This window comes from Tiliqua scincoides, chromosome 9 (genome assembly GCF_035046505.1).
Source record: "Tiliqua scincoides isolate rTilSci1 chromosome 9, rTilSci1.hap2, whole genome shotgun sequence".
In the NCBI taxonomy this organism is placed as follows: Eukaryota; Metazoa; Chordata; class Lepidosauria; order Squamata; family Scincidae; genus Tiliqua; species Tiliqua scincoides.
This window is the reverse complement of record NC_089829.1, coordinates 24,075,901-24,094,482: the sequence shown is the minus strand read 5'-3', so window position 1 is coordinate 24,094,482 and position 18,582 is coordinate 24,075,901. Positions and strand designations below refer to the sequence as shown.

General features: G+C 49.8%; 1 protein-coding gene across 1 annotated transcript in view; it reads left to right on the top strand.

Annotated features, from left to right (window-relative positions):
* Positions 1-18,582, top strand: part of ZFPM1 (zinc finger protein, FOG family member 1) — a 105,192-nt gene that overhangs the window by 79,600 nt on the left and 7,010 nt on the right. The window contains exons 4-5 of the mRNA XM_066637713.1: positions 5,735-5,868; positions 17,060-17,165. Of these exons, the coding sequence (XP_066493810.1) occupies positions 5,735-5,868; positions 17,060-17,165 (240 nt within the window). The remainder of the gene's footprint in view (positions 1-5,734; positions 5,869-17,059; positions 17,166-18,582) is intronic.

The following is an 18,582-nucleotide window of genomic DNA, read 5'->3' as shown; positions in this document are numbered from 1 at the left end:
GGGATTAGTGGTGCTGGGAGCTGCTTGTCACCCGCTGCCCCTTCTCACCTTCAAGAGCTAGCCACATAAAAGCCAGAGCCCACCCAAAGGACATCGGAGCTCCTGTGAGCTGCAAACTCTGCTTAGCAACAGGGTTCTCGAGGAGCACCTGCCTTGGCTGCTGGATGAAGGGGGCACAACTGAGCATCCTCTCCCTTTTCCCCCTCCAGCTGTCCGTTCCTAGCCCACCCACCACCGATTGTCTGTGCTCTTCCCATGCCCCCCCCCATTTCAAATAGGGTCTTATAAGATACATCTATCCTATCCTTTCAAATGGTAAATCTCACACAGAGAATCCCATTGTAAGGCTCCCCATGGCTCCCCCCCCCCCCGCATATAAAAAACTAGCACAGCAGGGAGTAGGCTGGGACAGAAAATTTCTTCCTGATGTGCCAGGGTGGTTTTGGTCTGCTTTTAAATTTGCAATGATCTCTGACATGGGGGACTATTCAAAGACCTCCACATGCAGTCCAAAATGGTAGAGTCCAGCCTTCCACCTGCAGCTTCTCCAGTGGCGTCACTAGGATTCGCATCACCCGGTGCAGGAGGCCTGCGCGTCACCCTCTGCAGTGGGCGGGGCAATGCCCCAGGTGGTGGGTGTGGTGATGTACCATCACCCTGCCCCCAGTGGTTTTTTGGCTGTACCTTTTGTTAGAACACAGGTATTTCAATGTGGTTTGTTTCATTGCATTCTGTATGAAATTACGCATGGATTGTTATATAACATGACGGTATTATTTCTCCAAACTCTGATTTTAAGTGATTTTGAAAACTTGTAGAGTCCCCCCCATACACACAACCCCGTGTCAACTTACTAACACCTTATTGCAGCAGTTCTCAAACTTTTAGCACTGGGGCCCACTTTTTAGAATAACAGTCTGTCCAGGACCAATTGGAAGTGATGTCATGGCCAGAAGTGACATCATCAAGCAAATTAAAATAAATAATTATAAATAATTAAATTAAAATAAAAGATATAATTAAATAAGGGGGAGCCAATCCTGTTCCATCAAATGAATCTACTCTGAAGTAAATCCCATAGTGGTCAATGGGGCTTACTCTCAGGAAAGTGTGGGTAGGATTGCAGCCTGTGAGCCCAATCCTATGCATGTCTACTCAGAGGTAAGTCCCATAGTGGTCAATGGAGCTTACTCTGTAGCCTGCCTGCCTGCAATAACACCCCCCCCCCAAAGAATCAGTGAGATTTTCGGCCCTTCCCAGTATCCAGTTTAAAGTTCTTCTGTTTCAAGCATATCAAGACAAAGACCCATCTGGCTTTACAAGTGCAAAATAGAAAACTTTCTTCTTACCAGTTCAAGCCTCTTTTTTGTCCTTCTGGAACATTTGTTGCACTCCAGTTCCATCGGATCAGGACCATTCTGGTGTCCTCACATTCCCCTTTGCCTGGCCTGACCAGCAGCCAAGGCATGACTGCCTACTCACGAGTAAACGTGACTGTGAGGCTGCTTCGCTTTCCATAGGGCTCAATAGACTGCAGCTGGGAGGGAGGCAGGGACCTCCTTCTCCCTTTTGTGTTTTTTGGGGCTGCAGTTATTGGATCAGGACCATTCTGATGTCCTTGGAGTCCTCTCAGTCTGCCCTTTCCGACGGACTATGGCAAGTTCGCCTACTCGTGAGTAAACGCGGCCACGTGGCTTCGTTTCCGGTTCAATAGACGCAGCTGGGAGGGAGGCAGGGACCTCCTTTTCCCTTTTGTGTTTTTGGGGGGCTGCATTCATTGGATCGGGACCGTTCTGGTGTCATTTGATTCCTCTCAGCCTACCCTTTCTGACAGACTATGGCAAGTATGCCTACACCCAAGTAAACGCGCGATACGGCTCACTTTCACTTTCCATAGGGCTCCATGCATTTTTTTCTTTCTGGTTTTTTGGCCATAACATTTGAAGGAAAGGAGCTATTTCAATTCTGTTTTTTGCATTGCACTCCACTGGACATTCCACATCCAACAGTGTATGGCATGATGGGCTAGCTCCTAATGCCGTGATGTTGGCGCATCCTCCCCCCAGGGCACGTCACTCCCCCGGCGCGTCACCTGGTGCGGCCCGCACCCCCCTAGTGATGCCAGTGAGCTTCTCCCACCTCCTTCGGTGGCCTGTGCACCAGGTCCAAGGATAATGTTGCCAACTGCATAGAAAAGAATTCTGTGAAGCACTCAATGGACCCTTAGTCACCTGCTGTGAACCTAGAAAGCTGCCTTATACCGAGTAAAGCATGTGGTTAATTTAACAAGTGCAGTTTTGTCTGCACTGACCGACTGGGTTTCAGGAGGGCTCTTTCCTGGAGATGCTGGGGTTGAACCCAGAGCCTTGTGTGTGCCCAGCAGTTACCCTTCCACCAAGCGGTGGCCCAGCTCGTCCCGTGCTAGAAAGATCTCAGCAGTTGGGGATTGTGGGTGAGGGTGCTAATTAGTGAGAACAAAGAATGGGGAGAACAGCTTCCTTCCCACCCTGCTTCCAGACTGCAAAGTGGGCTTGGGGCTGCTGCATACCCAATATTGGACCTAACCAGGGCCAGCCTTAGGAGCTGCTGGGCCCAACTGGAAATATTTTTTTGTGAGGTCCCAGGTTCACAAGCAAGATCTGTAGAATCTTAGAGATATCAACAAAATTTATTATAGACTTTGTATCTCTATGGTAGAATGGAAAGCACTCAAAACATGCACTGAAAAAGTGCAGGAGCATTAATGGACCAAATGGAACTAAGCATTTTTTAATATCAAATTGCATACAAAACTTGAGTAATTATCCTAGCGCGGGGGTCCCTTAGGAGCAGGGCCCATTTGGGAGCAACAGATCCAGCTGGCCTACAGCCAGCACTGGATCCAACGACCCAGCAGGGCTCAGCTTACTGGATCCACCCCCAGCATTGTCATGAAATTCCTGCTGGTGAGGCTGCCTGGAGAACAAGTAGGGTTGCTTGAGCTGCCCGGAGTACAGCAACGCTCTGGCCATGGCGTGTGTGTCGTCCCGTCCCCCCTCAGCCTCCGCTCCGATAAGCACCGCTGTTCTGGAGCCGTGGCCTCCCTGCCCACGTTTGAAGTGTCTTGCTGAAGCGAGCAATCTGATCCCAAGGCCACCGTTTCCCACGCAAGAAGCAGGACTGGACAGCGGCCAGCCTCCCTCCTGCGCCTCCGTCTCTCCCCAGCAGCACCTCACTGTAAGGGCTTTGCAGGGGGTTGGTGGGGGCATACAGCCCCTGCCCTTTTCTCTGCTTTCAGATGCACAAAGAGGGGTGCCAGGAGTCTCCATTTAGCACCCAGCAGTGCATTATTTAGCTGCCACCTTATCTGCCTGCGGAAAGATGAAGGTGCAGTTAAAACGCTTTAGGGCCATCTTTCTGGCCGATTTGCATGTTATCGGACCCATTAAACTGAGGGGCTTATCAACGCATCAAGGCCATTACAGCTTGAAGCTGCCTCAATGAGGGTCCTAATGAAGCCAAATAGAGCCTCCCTATTGAGTGGAGGGGTGCCGACAGGCTTTGATCTCCACCCCACCTTATGGCAGCTTCATGCACGGGAACCAGAGAGGGCCAAAGAGGGGCTGAGGTGATGTCCTGCCCTACCTGGGGAAAACAACATTTGTGGAGTTTCCTTCAAAAGATGGCTTGGAGATGTTTCTGAGCTCATTGTTGCTGTAGATATATCGTATCTATAAATTCAGCAACATCATTGATTAGACCAACTTCTTTTGGGTTACACAGGACAATACATCTGGCTTTGCGGGTGCCTTTGGAGTGTTTCATGTGTAGGTGCTGTAGCTTCTTTGGGTACTTGGAAGGCTTCCTTCCTGGAGATTATCCTGATCTCACCTTACTCTTCAGGCCTCATCATCCCATGTCCTCGCACTTACTTGGCAGTGACCATAGTTAGATTCAGTGGTGTGGATTGGCATTTTCTCTCCTATGGAAACATGTACATGACGTCATCATTTCTGAGATTGCATATATGTGTTGTCAAAAGGGAGGGGGGTTTCATCAGGAGGTGAAGAGACTGCCAGACTGACCTGGAAATCTGTGTAAAATGAGATTGGCTGCCCTGGCCAGGGTTAGAATGTGGCAGATTAGACTAGAGGGAGGTCCATGTGTTTTGCTGAAGAAATCAGCACCAGGGGAAGAGGAACATGTTCATTGGAACGTCCGACCCGGCAGTGTTAGTGGGTTGTTCTATATGCAGCTAAAATCAGAGAATGTGAATGGGATATGTGAGCTAGAGGAGAGCTCAGGGGAGATGGGTCAGTGTCCAGAAATAGCACTGCTGAGTTTGAACTTGTCTAACTGCCTTAGGTTGAATCAGACAAATGGGTTGGGCTCTAGCTGACAGCAGCTCTCCAAAGTTTCAGACAGAGAGGGATTTTCCTCAGCCCTACCTGGAGATATCAAGGACTGAACTGGGAACTTCCTGCAGGCAGAGCAGGTGACCTGCCACCGAGCCCTGGCCCCTTCCATTGCTGGAGTTCCCAAGAACATGGATGATGGCAGAAGGATTCCTTGGCATTGTGAGAACTTGTATAGTCAGGCCACCTTCCTGGTTTTGAAAAATCAAACACTCAACATCCAGGAGCACCCTTGAGCAGTGGCATACAAAGGGGGTGGCCAGGGGGGCCGTCAGCCCCAGGTGCCAGACTTCAGGGGGTTGTCCAAGAGGCTGCCCCAAGATGTTTAAACTTCTTTTTCAATAAGAAAACTTAATTCTTTTAAACTTATTTTTGATTGTTGTTATGATTAAGTGCACAAATTTACAAAATTATATATAAAAATATAAATATGCAAACTTACAAAATTAGTGTGTATGATACATAATACCCTATACCAGTGGTTCTCACACATTTAGCACCGGGACCCACTTTTTAGAATGAGAATCTGTCAGGACCCACCAGAAGTGACATCATCAAGCAGGATAATTTTTAACAATTCTAGGCTACAGTCCTACCCACAATTACCAGGAGTAAGTCCCATTTACTATCATTAGTAAAAGAATATACATAGTAGCTTGTTAAAAGTACAGATTTGTAACATCTCCCCAAATGCAGTTCCTTACCATGGTAGCATCAAGTCTAACATATTAAAAATAAAATATTGAAATGAATGGGGACTCACCTGAAATTGGCTCATGACCCACCTAGTGGGTCCTGGCCCACAGTTTGAGAAACACTGCACTATACACTTTAGTTAGTATGTATATTATAGTTAGCATAGTCAGTGTTTAGTTAGTATACTTTGGGCCCCTTCAGGAAGAAGGGCAGGATAAAATAAATTTTAAAATAAAATAAAATAAATACACACACATAGTTCAGTTTAAAAAATGTCTACGCTTCTTCTCTGGCTGTTGTTATTAATGTCATATCATGAGTATTACTGAAAATAATTTTTTTATGGGAGGGGTGCCAAATAATCTTGGTATGCCCCTGCCCTTGAGAGGTAACTTTTCTTTCTGAAGACAAAGCTGCAGAATAGCAATGATCTTTGTAGCCCCTTAAAGCCTCACAAACGTTATTCAGCACAAGTTCTTACTGACCAGAGCCCATTTCATCCAATGCACCCATTTCATCCAATGCACATCCAATGGCCTTGGCCTGATGACCAGGTGACCTGAGAATACTTCTGTGTGAGCCCCTTGCATTATTGCACCTTCCCAATCCATTCTTTTCTTTCTCTCTTCCTCTCTCTCTGCCAGGTGAGCTGGAGGTGACGACATCTGAGGGCCAGAGCAAGGTCTGTGCAAGGCAGAGCGTGCCCAAGGGGTGCTCGTGGGGCCCGTACCAGGGCAACATCCACAGCGAGGCTGCTTCTCCAGGGCACAGTGAGCTGGTAAGAAGCCGACGAGGGAAACGGGCAGTGAGTGCGGGGAAGGGAAGAGCACCTGTCACCACAGAAATGGTTGCAATACCACATTGAAAAATGTTCGTGTAATTGATCATATTTATACCCTTCTTTCCTCCAAGGGCACAGGGCAGTATACGTTGTTCTCCCCTGTACTTTCTCAACAGTCCCATGATGTAGGTTAGCCTGAAAGATGTGATGATCAGCCCCAGACCATCCTGTGAGCTTCAGGGCTAAGTGGTAGTTCAAACCAGAGTCTCCCCACTCAACACTAGCCACTGTGTTACACTGTCTTGCTGCCTTCAGTTATGCCAGATTGCAATTCTTGTGGCTGTCTTGTATTCAAGACTTTCTCATCGCGCCTTCTGAGATAGTCCCTCGGGTACATTAAAAAACGGGATTGAGAGTAAAACAGCCAATATTATAATGCATTTGTACAAATCAATGGTAAGGCCACATCTGAAGCATTGCATCCAGTTCTGGTCACCACATCTCAAAAAGGACATAGTGCAACTGGAGAAGGTGCAGAAGAGAGCAACCAAAATGATTAGGCTGGGGCACCTCCCTTATGAGGAAAAGCTACAGCGTTTGAGTCTAGAAAAAAGGCGCCTGAGGGGTGACTGAGATGCACAAAATTATGCAGGGGATGAATAGTGTGAATAGAGAGGTGTTCTTTTCCCTCTCACACAACACCAGAACCAGGGGACATACACTGAGTGTTGGGAAAGTTAGAACAGACAAAAGGAAATATGTCTTTACCCAGCGTGTGATTAGTCTGTGGAACTCCTTGCCACAGAATGTGGTGATGACGTCTGGTCTAGATGCCTTTAAAAGAGGATTGGACAAATTTCTGGAAGAAAAGTCCATCACAGGTTAAAGGCCATGATGCGTATATGCAGGTTTTAGAAGTAGGTTCCCTTAGAATGCCAGGTGCAAGATGCACCAGGATGCAGGTCTCTTGTTGTCTTTTGTGCTCCCTGAGGCATCTGGTAGTGACCTACCAGATCTGTGCAATACAAGAAGCTGGACTAGATGGGCCTCTGATCCAGCAGGGCTCTTCTTATGTTCCCTAATGCTGCCTGCTACTTTTTTAATCCATGTACATTTTAAGGCACATTTGCCAACCTATGTGATGGTGATGAATCTAACAAAGTCTAAAAGCAGGTCTTCCAAACCCTTTCTTCTTTCTCTGCTTGCTTAGAGCCTGGTTTTAGCCAAAAATATAAAAAAAAGAACTGCTGAGTGTCAGTGAGCACCACACAAAGTGGCCATCAGCTTGACACAGCTTCCCCTGTGCAACTAATCTCATTAGTGCGTCTCATGGCAGGGCTATATCCCATCAGCACCGGGTTTTTAAAAGCTTGCTTCCACCTAGGCCTGTGATACATTTTTGAAATCCCAGCTGGGAACGTCTTACCTGCTGGGCTTAATTTCTGGCTCACAGCTGCCCATTTCTCTGTACTGCGTTTGGGCAATGTTTAACTTTTTCGCCATTGACGGGTGAGCAGCGAGGCAGCCAGTTTTGCAAATGAGGCTAGATTCAGGATGGCAAAACCCCAAGGAGACTGGGATGCACTCCAAGAACGATCTCTCCAGTCTGGAGAAGTGCATCCTATAGCACTGGTGTTGGAAATGACTTTGAAGTTCATGTAGTCCAACCCCTTGCTCAGTGCAAGCAACTACAGCGTCCCCAGCAGGTGGCTGTCGTAGCCTCTGCTTGAAAACTTCCAATGAGGGAGAGCCTACCACCATACCAGGCAGACTGTTCCACTTCCAGTCAGCTTTTACAAAGAGGAAATTTTTCCTTGTGTCTAGTCTAATATGCTTCTGAGCGGCCCGCTTGGAGGCAGGCTGTGCAGCATGGCCTTTCCCAGCTTGAAGAGACACTTGGCCAACAGTCTGAGGCTAAGAGGCAAAGAAGGAAGGCCCATAGCCAGGAAGACAGACCAGGGACAGACTGCACTTGCTCCCGTTGTGGAAGGGATTGTCACTCCCGAATCGGCCTTTTCAGCCACACTAGACGCTGTTCCAGAACCACCATTCAGAGCACGATACCATAGTCTTTCGAGACTGAAGGTTGCCAACACACACAATTTTAGCCCATTGTTTCTAACCCTGCCCTCCAGAGCCACATTAGAACAAGTACTCTCCTTCCTTCTGTGGGGCAGCCCTTCAGATCCTTTAAGGCAGCTATCACCTGCCTTCATCTCCTCTTCTTCAATCTCAACACCCATATCTCTTTTCACTGCTCCGCCCAAGACTTGGTTTCCAGACCTCCATGGCCGAGAAAATGGCAAACTGGTTCCAATGCAACATAAAGTGATGCATCTTGAAGCAGAACTTGTTTCTAATTTTTCTGATTCCACTGATATGCCCCGCTAGGGCTAAAATGGTGATGACTGACCAAGAAAGAGACCCTCGTGTTGTGCAATGAAAACAGCAGCTCCATGTGGAGGAGAGACTCAAATTCCACACTGGCAATTATGAGAAAAGAGACCAAAAATAAAATTGCCATCCATGTAATGCCTTTATTTGTTTATATTATCGTTGTCAGAGTTCACAGCATGTTACATAAAGTGAAAAGGCAGATCTCTGCCCCGAGGGGCTTACAGTCTAGACATGGACTCAAGGGAGACAACAGAGGGAGGGGATGGAGGTGGGGAAACAAGAGCAGCAGATGTGATTGCTTAAACTGAGTTCCAGCAGTGAATGGGGGCTACTGAGGCATGGGGCCAAAGCCTTTATCGACATCCATAGTGTATCCTCATTCGGCATACAGGTCTGGTTGCCCCACCTCAAGTGCAGAAAGGGGCCAGCCATGAGATCAGGGATTTGAGCACAGTCGCTAGCAGGGAAGGCAACAGTCTTTGCAGCTGTTTAGGGCAGACACAAGAAGATGAAGGGGGAAAATGGCAGAGCTTTATATGACATGTGCATGGCCTGAGCAAAGGGGGGAGGGAGTTGGTCTCCCTCTCTCAGAATATTCGCATCTTGGGCTATCCTTCAGTGAAACCAGCTGGCAGGAGATTCTGTGCACACAAAAGAAAGTGTTTGACTTGGTGCCTTGGGGTTCTCTGCCACTAGGTGCAGTGATGGCTACTGGTTTAGATGGGGTTAAAAGGAGGTTTGTGAAGGAGGAGGAGAATGACAGTGCCATCCTCTGTGTGGTGACCATGACCTTGAACTCCAGTTCAGTGGGACTGACTCCCACCTGAGTGTGGCTAGGTTAACAGCCTTCATCTCTCAGTGACTCTAAGCCATGGTGGCTGTGTGGAAATCTCCTGGTCCAGAGGTCACCTGCTGTGTGGGTTGCAGTGCTACCTGCAAGCCCTTATTCTGGGCATCCCATTGGGGCATCAGGGCAGCCCCTGTAGAAAAAAGGGTGCTGTACTAGGTGACTCCTTTGATCTGTTTTATGAAAAAAGCGCAAAAAGATAAACTTGTACTATGCTTTCTTATCTCCTATTGGCTATAACCTGTTGGCCCCTCTGAGCCGTCTTCTGTATCGCCACTGAAAAAGCGTGAAAGGATGTGGCTGCTGAACCCCATTTTTAACTCCCTGGATTCTCCATCTCCCTTCTCTTTCCATCTTGCTTCCTGCTCCCCTTGAGCTGGCCGGTTCCAAACAGAAGAGCCCAAGGAGATCCACCACCCAGAGAATGTTGAATTGAAATGGGATTTTTGAGGGCCAGGGATCTCTCTTTTTGTTCACAAATTTCTTGCCTGACTCCAAGCTAAACATTGCTTTGAAGGAGTTTGAAAAAAAAAATAAGAATAAAGCATCAGTAGTTTCCGTTTTGCTGAAAACTGCAGTGAATTTGACACAGTTTAAAACCAGAGGCAGAGAGCTTTGACTGCTCTGGAATTCAAAAAGAAGGAGGAATGAGAGCCTCTTAGCTCCCACGTGAGGCCGGGGACAAGCAGAAATGGAGCTCACCCCCTTCTTTGCCCCTCTTTGCCCCCCCCCCCCACAGGATGGGGCTGGACAGCCAGAGGGTGAGAAGGGGACTGGCTTCCTCTTGCACTCTGGCCCTGCCCCACCCCTGCTGCTGCTTTAGGGGGTGGATCTTCTGGCCCTTACTGTGATGTGCCCTGTGCCCCTGGCTCCCCACCGCCACCTCTACCACCATCCAAAGACGGAAAAGACAGGGAGGTGGGCCTGTCGGGAACTCTTCCAGCCCTTGATAGGGCTTGCAAGAAATATGGGGACAGAAAGTCTTGGCCTCTCCACTCCCTTCTCTCTCTGTCTCTGAGCCTCCCCGTTTATCTGTGGCTGAATTAAATCCTTGATTAACCCTTATCTTGCCAGTTTGGCGGCTATCTCTCCCGTGGCGCCGTGTGTCCAGACAACCGGTACAGGATGATTGATTTCTTAAAGATATGCCGCTGCTTTTTTCTGATACTTCATTTATTGTCTAAATATTTTTGCTCCCTTTTCAGCAGCTTCTCTTATCAAGGCATGTTGATGATTTCCAGCCCTGCCTCTCTCTCTCTCTCTCTCTCTCTCTCTCTCTCTCTCTCTCTCTCTCCTTTTCTTTATTTCGCACTGGCCTCCCCTCCCTGTCTTTAGCCCAGTATCCAAAGAAAAGATTGTCGTGGCCCCATAGTCTTCCCTTGGGCCGATGGGGGAAAGAAGAAAGGCTGGGTTGCAAGTGGGTGCAGAGAGCCTGTCTCTTTTCCTTCAAGGTCCAGGGCATGAGGAAGTGTTCAGCCCGTGACCACCATAGAAAAAGGCGACTGGGTGCCTAGTGGTTGTCAGGATTCAGGCCTGCAGCAGCGCCTGAACCTGGGACCAGGGCAATGGGCAGCACAGTGCCAGCCTGTCTGTGTGACCGACTGAGGAAGTCACCCCAGGCAACAGATTGAGAAGGGATCACCCATGGTCCTCCCACTCATCTTCACTGCTGCTCCTTCTCCCACCACTCCTTGGAGAGGAGAGAGGAGAGGGGATTGAGATGCAGGAGGAAGTGCGATGGAAAGGAGGCTGGTGGGCAAGACACTCTAGCCCGCACCTCTCCTCCATAATTCGTCTTCGGTTCCATCCCCCTTCAGTCCAGGGACTGAGAAGAGCAGAGGCTGACACATCCCCTGTCAGGGGAAGCAGTCCTTGACACGCTGTCTTGGCTGCTGGGGAGTTTTCAGCCAGTCCTGTCCGCATCCCTGCAAAGGCCTCCAAGTCATTCTCACTCCCTGGTCTTAGCAACTGCACCTGAGGCCTGCTGCTTTTTCCCTACCTTGCCTGGGGATGCTGCCAGCTGCTGTGCCCCCTGAGCCATGTCCTCTCGCACTGCCTGCAGGAGGCTGGCCTAGATGGGTCTTTTGTCTAATCCAGCAGGGTTTATCTGAGGTCCCTATGCTTGCTGAGCACGGTTGGGCAGCAGCAGCAGAACATGCAACAACAGTGACCCACTATAGTGACATCTGTCCAGGCCAATGTGCTGCTGTAAAAAGATGCCCCCCTTACCCGCCTGAGCGAACCACATGTGGCCACAGCTGCTTCTCTTTTTGCAAGGGACAGCCTCTGGTTCCCCTTCCCTCAGGGAGGCTGAATCGTCCTGGAGGTTAATGATTAGCTGGCACAACAGTTCTCCCTTCCCCTCTTTGGCAAGGGGTCTGGGCTGCCCCAGATAAAACATCCCAAGCGGATGTTGGTCAGATACAGTTTCTGATGGTTATCGGGGCTGCTGCAGATTGGAGACACTGACCTCTTTGTTACAGGGAAAACAACGGAGGTTCTCAGAGCCGCTGCACTGCCTGGCCCCGTTTCCCAGAGTGGGGCTGGCAAGGACGCTGTCCGGAAAGGAAGCCACACCTTGGTTGCCAAGATGTGTCTGTCACAGCCTCCTTGTGCTCTTGGCCAATGTGGTGGGGAAAGCATGAAAGGAGGAGGCTGTCTTGAAGCCAGTCTTGGAAAGATCCAGAGCAGGAAGTTCATCAGATGTTGTTCAAAGAGAAGTTCTGGGGGTAGCAGAGCCCCCCTGTGTTGCATGCAGAAAATCCCAGCTTCCATCCCCAGCAGCAGCAGCAGCAGTAGGACTGGGCCCCCAGAGAGCAGCTGTCAGTCAGTGTCAGCAGTGCTGACCACAGATGACTTGACGGCTGACCCAGTGCAGACCAGCTTCACTTGAAGAGTCAGGCAGTGATGAGGCAGCAGAGTTGGTGCTGCTGTGAAATGAGCCGTTTCTGCCATGGCCGCCCTTCCCCAACTCCTGGCCTTCCTAGGAAGATGAGGGCAGGCCAGGTAGTTCTTTCAGGCTTCCCTAGGAGTGACTGGCTAGCTAGTCAGCTGCAGAAGGCTGTGTCTGAACAGAAGGAGCAAGTCCCCAAGCAGGATTTAATGCCTGCTGGAGCACAGCCTGGTGTCGTCTGACCTCGAGAGTAGGGTGCTTTGATCTTCTCTGTGGCCAGGGCGTCCTTCAGTCACAGGCTGTGCCACCAAGGAGCACATCAAGAAATGGGTCATAGCAGCAATGTGCCAAGTGCTGGACAGAGAGTTAGCAAGACTCTTGGACCAGAGGGCCTACTGCTGCCGCCTTTTCAAGCAACAAGGAAGGAAGCATGTCTCAGTGTGCAGGCAGGTGCTCTCGGGCTGTGCCTGGGGAAAGAGCACCCTGAGGCTGCAATCCTATCCACACTTACCTGGGAGTAGGCCCCATTGACCATAATGGAACCTACTACTGAGTAGACATGCATAGGATTGGGCTCTGAGTGGCCTTTCTGGGGGCCACCTTCTTAGCTTCAGTAAATGGTTCCTAATTTCATCATTAAAGAATTCCTGAGAGCACCCACTAGTGCTAGGCAAAGGCTTTGAATTCTTGTTCGAACCCTACTGGCTCTGACCAAATGCCCACCTTCTCCAACCACCTGCTGCTCCCAGCAGCTGACTGGGATGTCTCTGAGCATCTTTCCGCCCTGTGGACGGCATCACTCACAAGACCACCCACCCCCCCCCCCGCGACCAAGCAGGCAGTGGCTGGAGTCTGCTCAGGTGTCAAGCACTGGTGACGCTTGACCAGCTGAAACCAGAAGTGCTGAATCAGCAGATCAAGAAGACCCCCCTCCCTGTGTGGACATGCCTTCTCTAAGACACTAATTTCTGCATGAAGGTATCTCTTCCCTGCCCCCCCCCCCGCCCACTGAATCCAAAATTAGGAATGCTGCCTTTCTTGCACCATCAGCAAAAGTGTACATGTGTGAGCAAGAGATGGGAGTGGGTCTGTGTATGTGTGTGTGTGTTTTATCAAGCCAGGAGCACTCTGCTCCTTCGAGTGATAAGCCCTAAACCGACCAAGACTGTCAGTCTGAGTTGGAGGGTTTAGAAATATTGGGACGAATAATTAGATTTCATATCGTTACTGCTGCAGCCATCGAAGGATCAGGCAGATTAATTTTTTCCTCTCTCTCTCTCTCTCTCTGTCCCCCTCCTTCTCCCTCTCTCTCTTTCCCTCCTCTGCTCATTAATATTCATTAGCGGCACATGAAGGCAGAGAGGAGCTGAGGCCGAGTGGGGGGGGGGGGGACGACACACATCTCCTCTGCCCATACGCCTTTTGTCTTTTTCTCCTAAACACAAGTGTCTTTCCTTCCCCAGCTACATTCCCTGCATGTCTATGCTGGAGGTGGGTGCATTTCACATCCTGGGTCTCCTTTTTTCACTCCATTCTCAGTGCTTATGCAACATAGTTAAGAACTATACAGGATTGGACCTCAGGCCCACTGAGCCCTGCAACCTCTGCTCCACAGTGGCCAACAGGATGTTTCCAGGTAATCCAGTCATGTGGCTGGAAAGTCATAGCCCTCCTCTGTTTTGTTCTCAGGACCTTGCATTCAGAGACAGACTGCCTCTGTACAGGGACATCCCTTGATAAGAACATTGCAAGAGCTCCTCCTGGATCAGTCCAGGGGCCCATCTGATCTGGCTTCCTGCTTCCCATAGTGGCCAGTCAGGTGCCCCCAGAATGTCCACAAGCTGGTCTTGCAGGCAGGAACTTTCCCCACTATTTCCTGCCCATCCCAGCAACAGTTTTGCAGATTGCTGGGGTTCCATCTAGCTGTCGTGATTTGTGCCCTCTCCTCTTCCATGAATCAATTAAATCCTCTTTTGAAGTCATTGAAGCTTGGGGCCATCACCAGATCTTGTGGTTCCAAAGTCCTGTTGTCCCAGCCATAACTCCTTCCACACTTTAGACCTGTGGCAGCTGGAGAGTCAACTGGTGGTACTACTGATATAGACAATACTGCCTTGCCCTGTCTGGCTCTTGCCTACCTGCTGGCAGCAGTTCAGGCCCCTGTGCCAGGCAGCCCTCTCTCTGTGATCTTGAGCTAAGTGGCTGGCTTGACCCGCTCCATTCCCCTGCACTCTTTCCATCTCTCCCGAACATCTGGGGCTGTGTCACTGGAGCAAGGGTGGTGTGCCTGGCCCAGGGACCAAGAGCCTTCCTCTTGTCTCACTCGAGGGCTCAAGCAGTGCCAGGCCTGTCCCATCTCTCTCCCCTCCACCCTCCCTCCCTCCCTCCCTCCCCCAATCTCTTTTCCTCCCTGTGCATGACTGAGGTTAGGGGTGAAGTGGCTGTTTCCTCTCCAGCCGGTAATGGTCGGCCCCCAGGTTAAGGAGGAGAGGAAATAACAAGCTTGTTGTGCTCACAGTCACGCTCCGGCAGCCGTTGGCCACACCAGGAGGGCTGGCCGGGTGGCAAACTGGGGGGGGGGGTCACTTTCCACAAGGGAGGAGGGCTATCCATTGCCAGAGACCTCTCTGTGGAGCTCTGAGGTGGACCCGTTTGGCCCAGCCCTCCTGTGAGATTCTGTGTGTGGGGTGAGGAGGGGTGTTGTGTTGCGCTGATGTGTGTAGCTGCTGCAGTAGAGGGTCAACAGTCACACCCTTGGCCTCTTTTACCTGCCCAAGTCTGCCATCACAGGTGCCTCCTTTGCAATGCAACTGAACAGATTTTTTCATCAGGCCAACCAAAAGTACTAAATCGAGTCAACCCATTCATCCACCCAGGCCACTGATGCTGACACAGGCTGGCATCTGTTCTCTGGGGCTTCAGGTAGGATTTTTTCTCTGCCTTACCGTGAGATGCAGAGGAATGAACCTGGCACCTTCTGTAGGCAAAGCTGGGACTCTGCCACTAAGGGCGCAATCCTAACCCACTTTCCAGTATCGACATAAGGGCAATGCAGCTCTGAGGTAAGGGAACAAACGTTCCTTACTTCAAAGAGGTCTCCATGAGTGCCACTCAACTGCAAGATGCAGCACACATCCCAATGGCACAGCTATGCCAGTGCTGGAAAGTGGGTTAGGATTTGGGCCTAAGTTACACTCCCTTCTCACCCCCATACACTTCAGCAGCCTTGAACCTGTCTCTCTTTGGACAGAAGCACCCTTCCAGACACCACCATGTCTCTGAAGTCTTTCATCCGCTTGTCCCCCTCTCTGTCTTTAGTTTGGCCCAAGAGACCAAAGGACCTTTGGGATCTTGTCAGAGGATCCCTTCAGACATTCTCGCATCCCATGGTGGACTGGAGCATGAAAGAGATGCCCTCCATGCATCACAAAGCATTTATTCCTTCTTATTTATCAAGACTATGTTTCAATGGACTGGTTCATGCTTTGTAAGAATATATTTAATGTTTTGTGATGTATGGGTTTTTTATGCGTCTGCTTGCCACTGGTAGATTTTTAATGTGCATTTTATAGTTTTATGTGTATTTTATTGTCTATGCGTTTTAATTGTTTGTGAGCCGCCTTGGGTGCCCTTCAGGGAGAAAGGCAGAGTAAAAATCAAATAAATAACAACGTTCCAGAAACTCACCAGGCTTTTGCACAAGGTGTCCAAATGGTGCCAGGCCTCTTGCCTCCCGGCCCCTCTTTCCTCGTCTTCTGTTTCTTCTCCAGGCCCCAGGCCAGCATTCTCATGATAAGAAAGCGTTGTGACCACCATTTCTTAGCCTGCCCCTGTATCAGTCTATGGTGCAACCTCATTTGATATCCTGCGTTCAGTTCTGGCTGTCAAATCTCAAGGACGAGATTGTAGAACTGGAAAAGGTACAAAGGAGGGCACCCAAAATGATCAGAGGGCTGGCTGTGATATTTGGGGCTATTTTGTATGGGAGAAAGCTGACCAGAGGTGTTGGGACGGAGTTGGTGCAACGATGCGTAGTGTAGAGAGACAGCCGGGGAGTCTTTCTCCTTCATTCATAGTGCAAGATGTTGGGGGACCATTCAGTGAGATTGATTGATGAGAGAGTGGGGGCAGGCTGGAAGGAACGGCTCTTTCACACAGTGTGCAATTAATTGATAGGCACCAGTAGTGCTGACTTTTAAAAGGGATAGACAAACTCAAGGAGGAGGAGGCCATCAAAGGCTCTTCGCCATGATGGCAAAATGGAACCTCCATGTTCAGAGACACTGTATACCAGAACAGCAGTTGTGGGGGAGGTGTGCAAGTGAGGAGGAGGGCTGTTGCCTTCATGCCCTGTTTGTGAACTTCCTGGGGCCACTGTGGGGAGTGGGATGTTGAACTAGAGGACCTTCGGTCTGATGGAACAAGACATCATGGTGTTGTGTTCTTCAACCAATTGCTGCACAGCACAGCGGTGTCCTCACACACATGGCATATGTGCTGCAGTTCAGCTAGCAGCAGCTACAGACTTACCACCCCAGGGCCTGGGTGGTGAAGAGCACAGCAGCACCCACTGTGGCATGGTGGGAAATGAGCCATCCCACAGGGGGTGTTGTTGAACATCTGTGGCTGTTGGCATGCACGCCGGCCTGGAGACGATTGAGCCTCTTGCTTCCCTTGACACATGTGGGGACAGGCATACCATTTGATGAGATGGGGTGGAACTGTGTTGGGAGGCAAATGTCCCCAGCTGTCCATGCCATTTTCCTAAAGTCTCAGTATTTTGGGAAGGGGTGGCAGCATGATCCCAAATAAATATTTGCCGTCTGAGAGGTTTTTAAGAATTGTTCCAGAGCGACAGTGAATTCTACAGTGAAGTGCACCAAGGGGGATTTTGGATGTTCACTGAAACGGAATTGTGCAGAGATGAAACCACCTGGGCCTGGCTTGTGCTGGTCTCCAAGAAGCAGGAGGGGCTTTGGCTTGTTTTCACATTGCAGGCTGTTTTCTAGGACTCCAAACCAAATGGGCCTGTTTTCCATGTCATTCTGCAGCAGAACCCGCCTGTCACTCTGCTATTGGAAGATGACAGCTGTTGGCTCTCAAGGCTGCCTGTGGTTTCAGGAGAAGGAGAGGCCAACTCGGTGATCTACAAGAAAAGTGAGTGTTTGCCTTCTTGCCTGGTGGGGGACAGTGGAAGCCCAAGTATAAGTGTGTGATCAAACCAACGGAATATTCTACCCCGTTTGCTGTGCACCCTTTCCTTCCTACCCCCAGTTCCTTCCAATCTGAAATAGTGGAGAAACTAACTAAGGACGGGGAGGGTGGGGGGAGTAGCAAGGGGCGAAGGTGGGCTAATGCAGATATGTGCACTGAAAGGTGGGGAAAGAGGGATGAATCGGTTATGCTAAGGAGGGATTTGGAGGAAAGGAGAGGGGCAGCACCCTGGCCCTGCTCTGGGAAGGGATTCTGGGCACAGGGGGCATCAGGGTGGAATGGGGAAGTGGCTTTCTGTGTGGAACTGGAATAACAGGCAAGGAGTGAAGGGGGAAGGTGAGGAGGGGGCTGTGTGTGCCACCTTCCATTCATGGATGGGCCAATGCTGCCACCACTGGGTGATAGTGTGAATTGCAGGTAACAGAGTTGCTCCAGGTAGCTGCAACCCATCCTTCCACAAAGGTGATCAGAGCACAAGGGCTTTATAGGCCCAACTACATATGATATTAAAATGGTCTGGTTTAGAGGTTTGTTTTTCTCCCAGAATAGTAGCTGTGCAGGGGGCAAATGATCTGATTTAGAAAAATGTTGGAAGGGATGTGTTGTCAAATAAGACCACTCCTTGCAGACTCATAAAGCGCCGTAGTCCCCCCACAGTGGGAGCGCTTGCTGCTTTTCATGTCCACCCACTTCAAAATTACAGGATTCAGCTTTATCAGATTAGCAGCCACTGACTAGGAGTCTCTTTTCTATCACCCTACAATTTAGAGCGTATGATCTGTACATCAGAATGTGAAAACGTTATGATCTGTTCTTGTTTGGACAAAAAATACATCCTCAAAATAAATAAATGCCCTTATCCTTTCAGCAAGACGTAAGGCAGGCTGCTCTTGCCCTCATTTCACAGATGGCTGGAGAGCCAAGGCTAGAGAAACAATGACCTTTCTCCCAGGCTGTTCAGTGATTTCAGGGTCTAGCAGGGTTTTGATATACACCTGCCAGGTGTCAAGCCAGCCCTCTCCTCAAAGCTGAGAGCTTCCCAGGCTAGAGACTCAAGATCAGGGGAGACTCTGTGCTCTGTTCCTGGAAGGGGGGCTGTGACTTGCTTGCAGAACACCTGGTTCTTCATGCAGAAAACCCCTGGTTCAGCCCCTAACATCTCCCCTGCCTGAAGCCTTGGAGGGCCACTGAGTGGAGACAGCAGTCAGCTACTAGAACAACCATTTTCAACCTTTTTCATCCCTTAGAATACTGAGAAGGTGCTAAAACTGTCAAGGCACCCAGCAGTTTTTTGACAGTTGACAAGGTACACTGCTCTGCAGGCCAAGGGCTCACCCCCCCCCATGGACCCTCAAATATA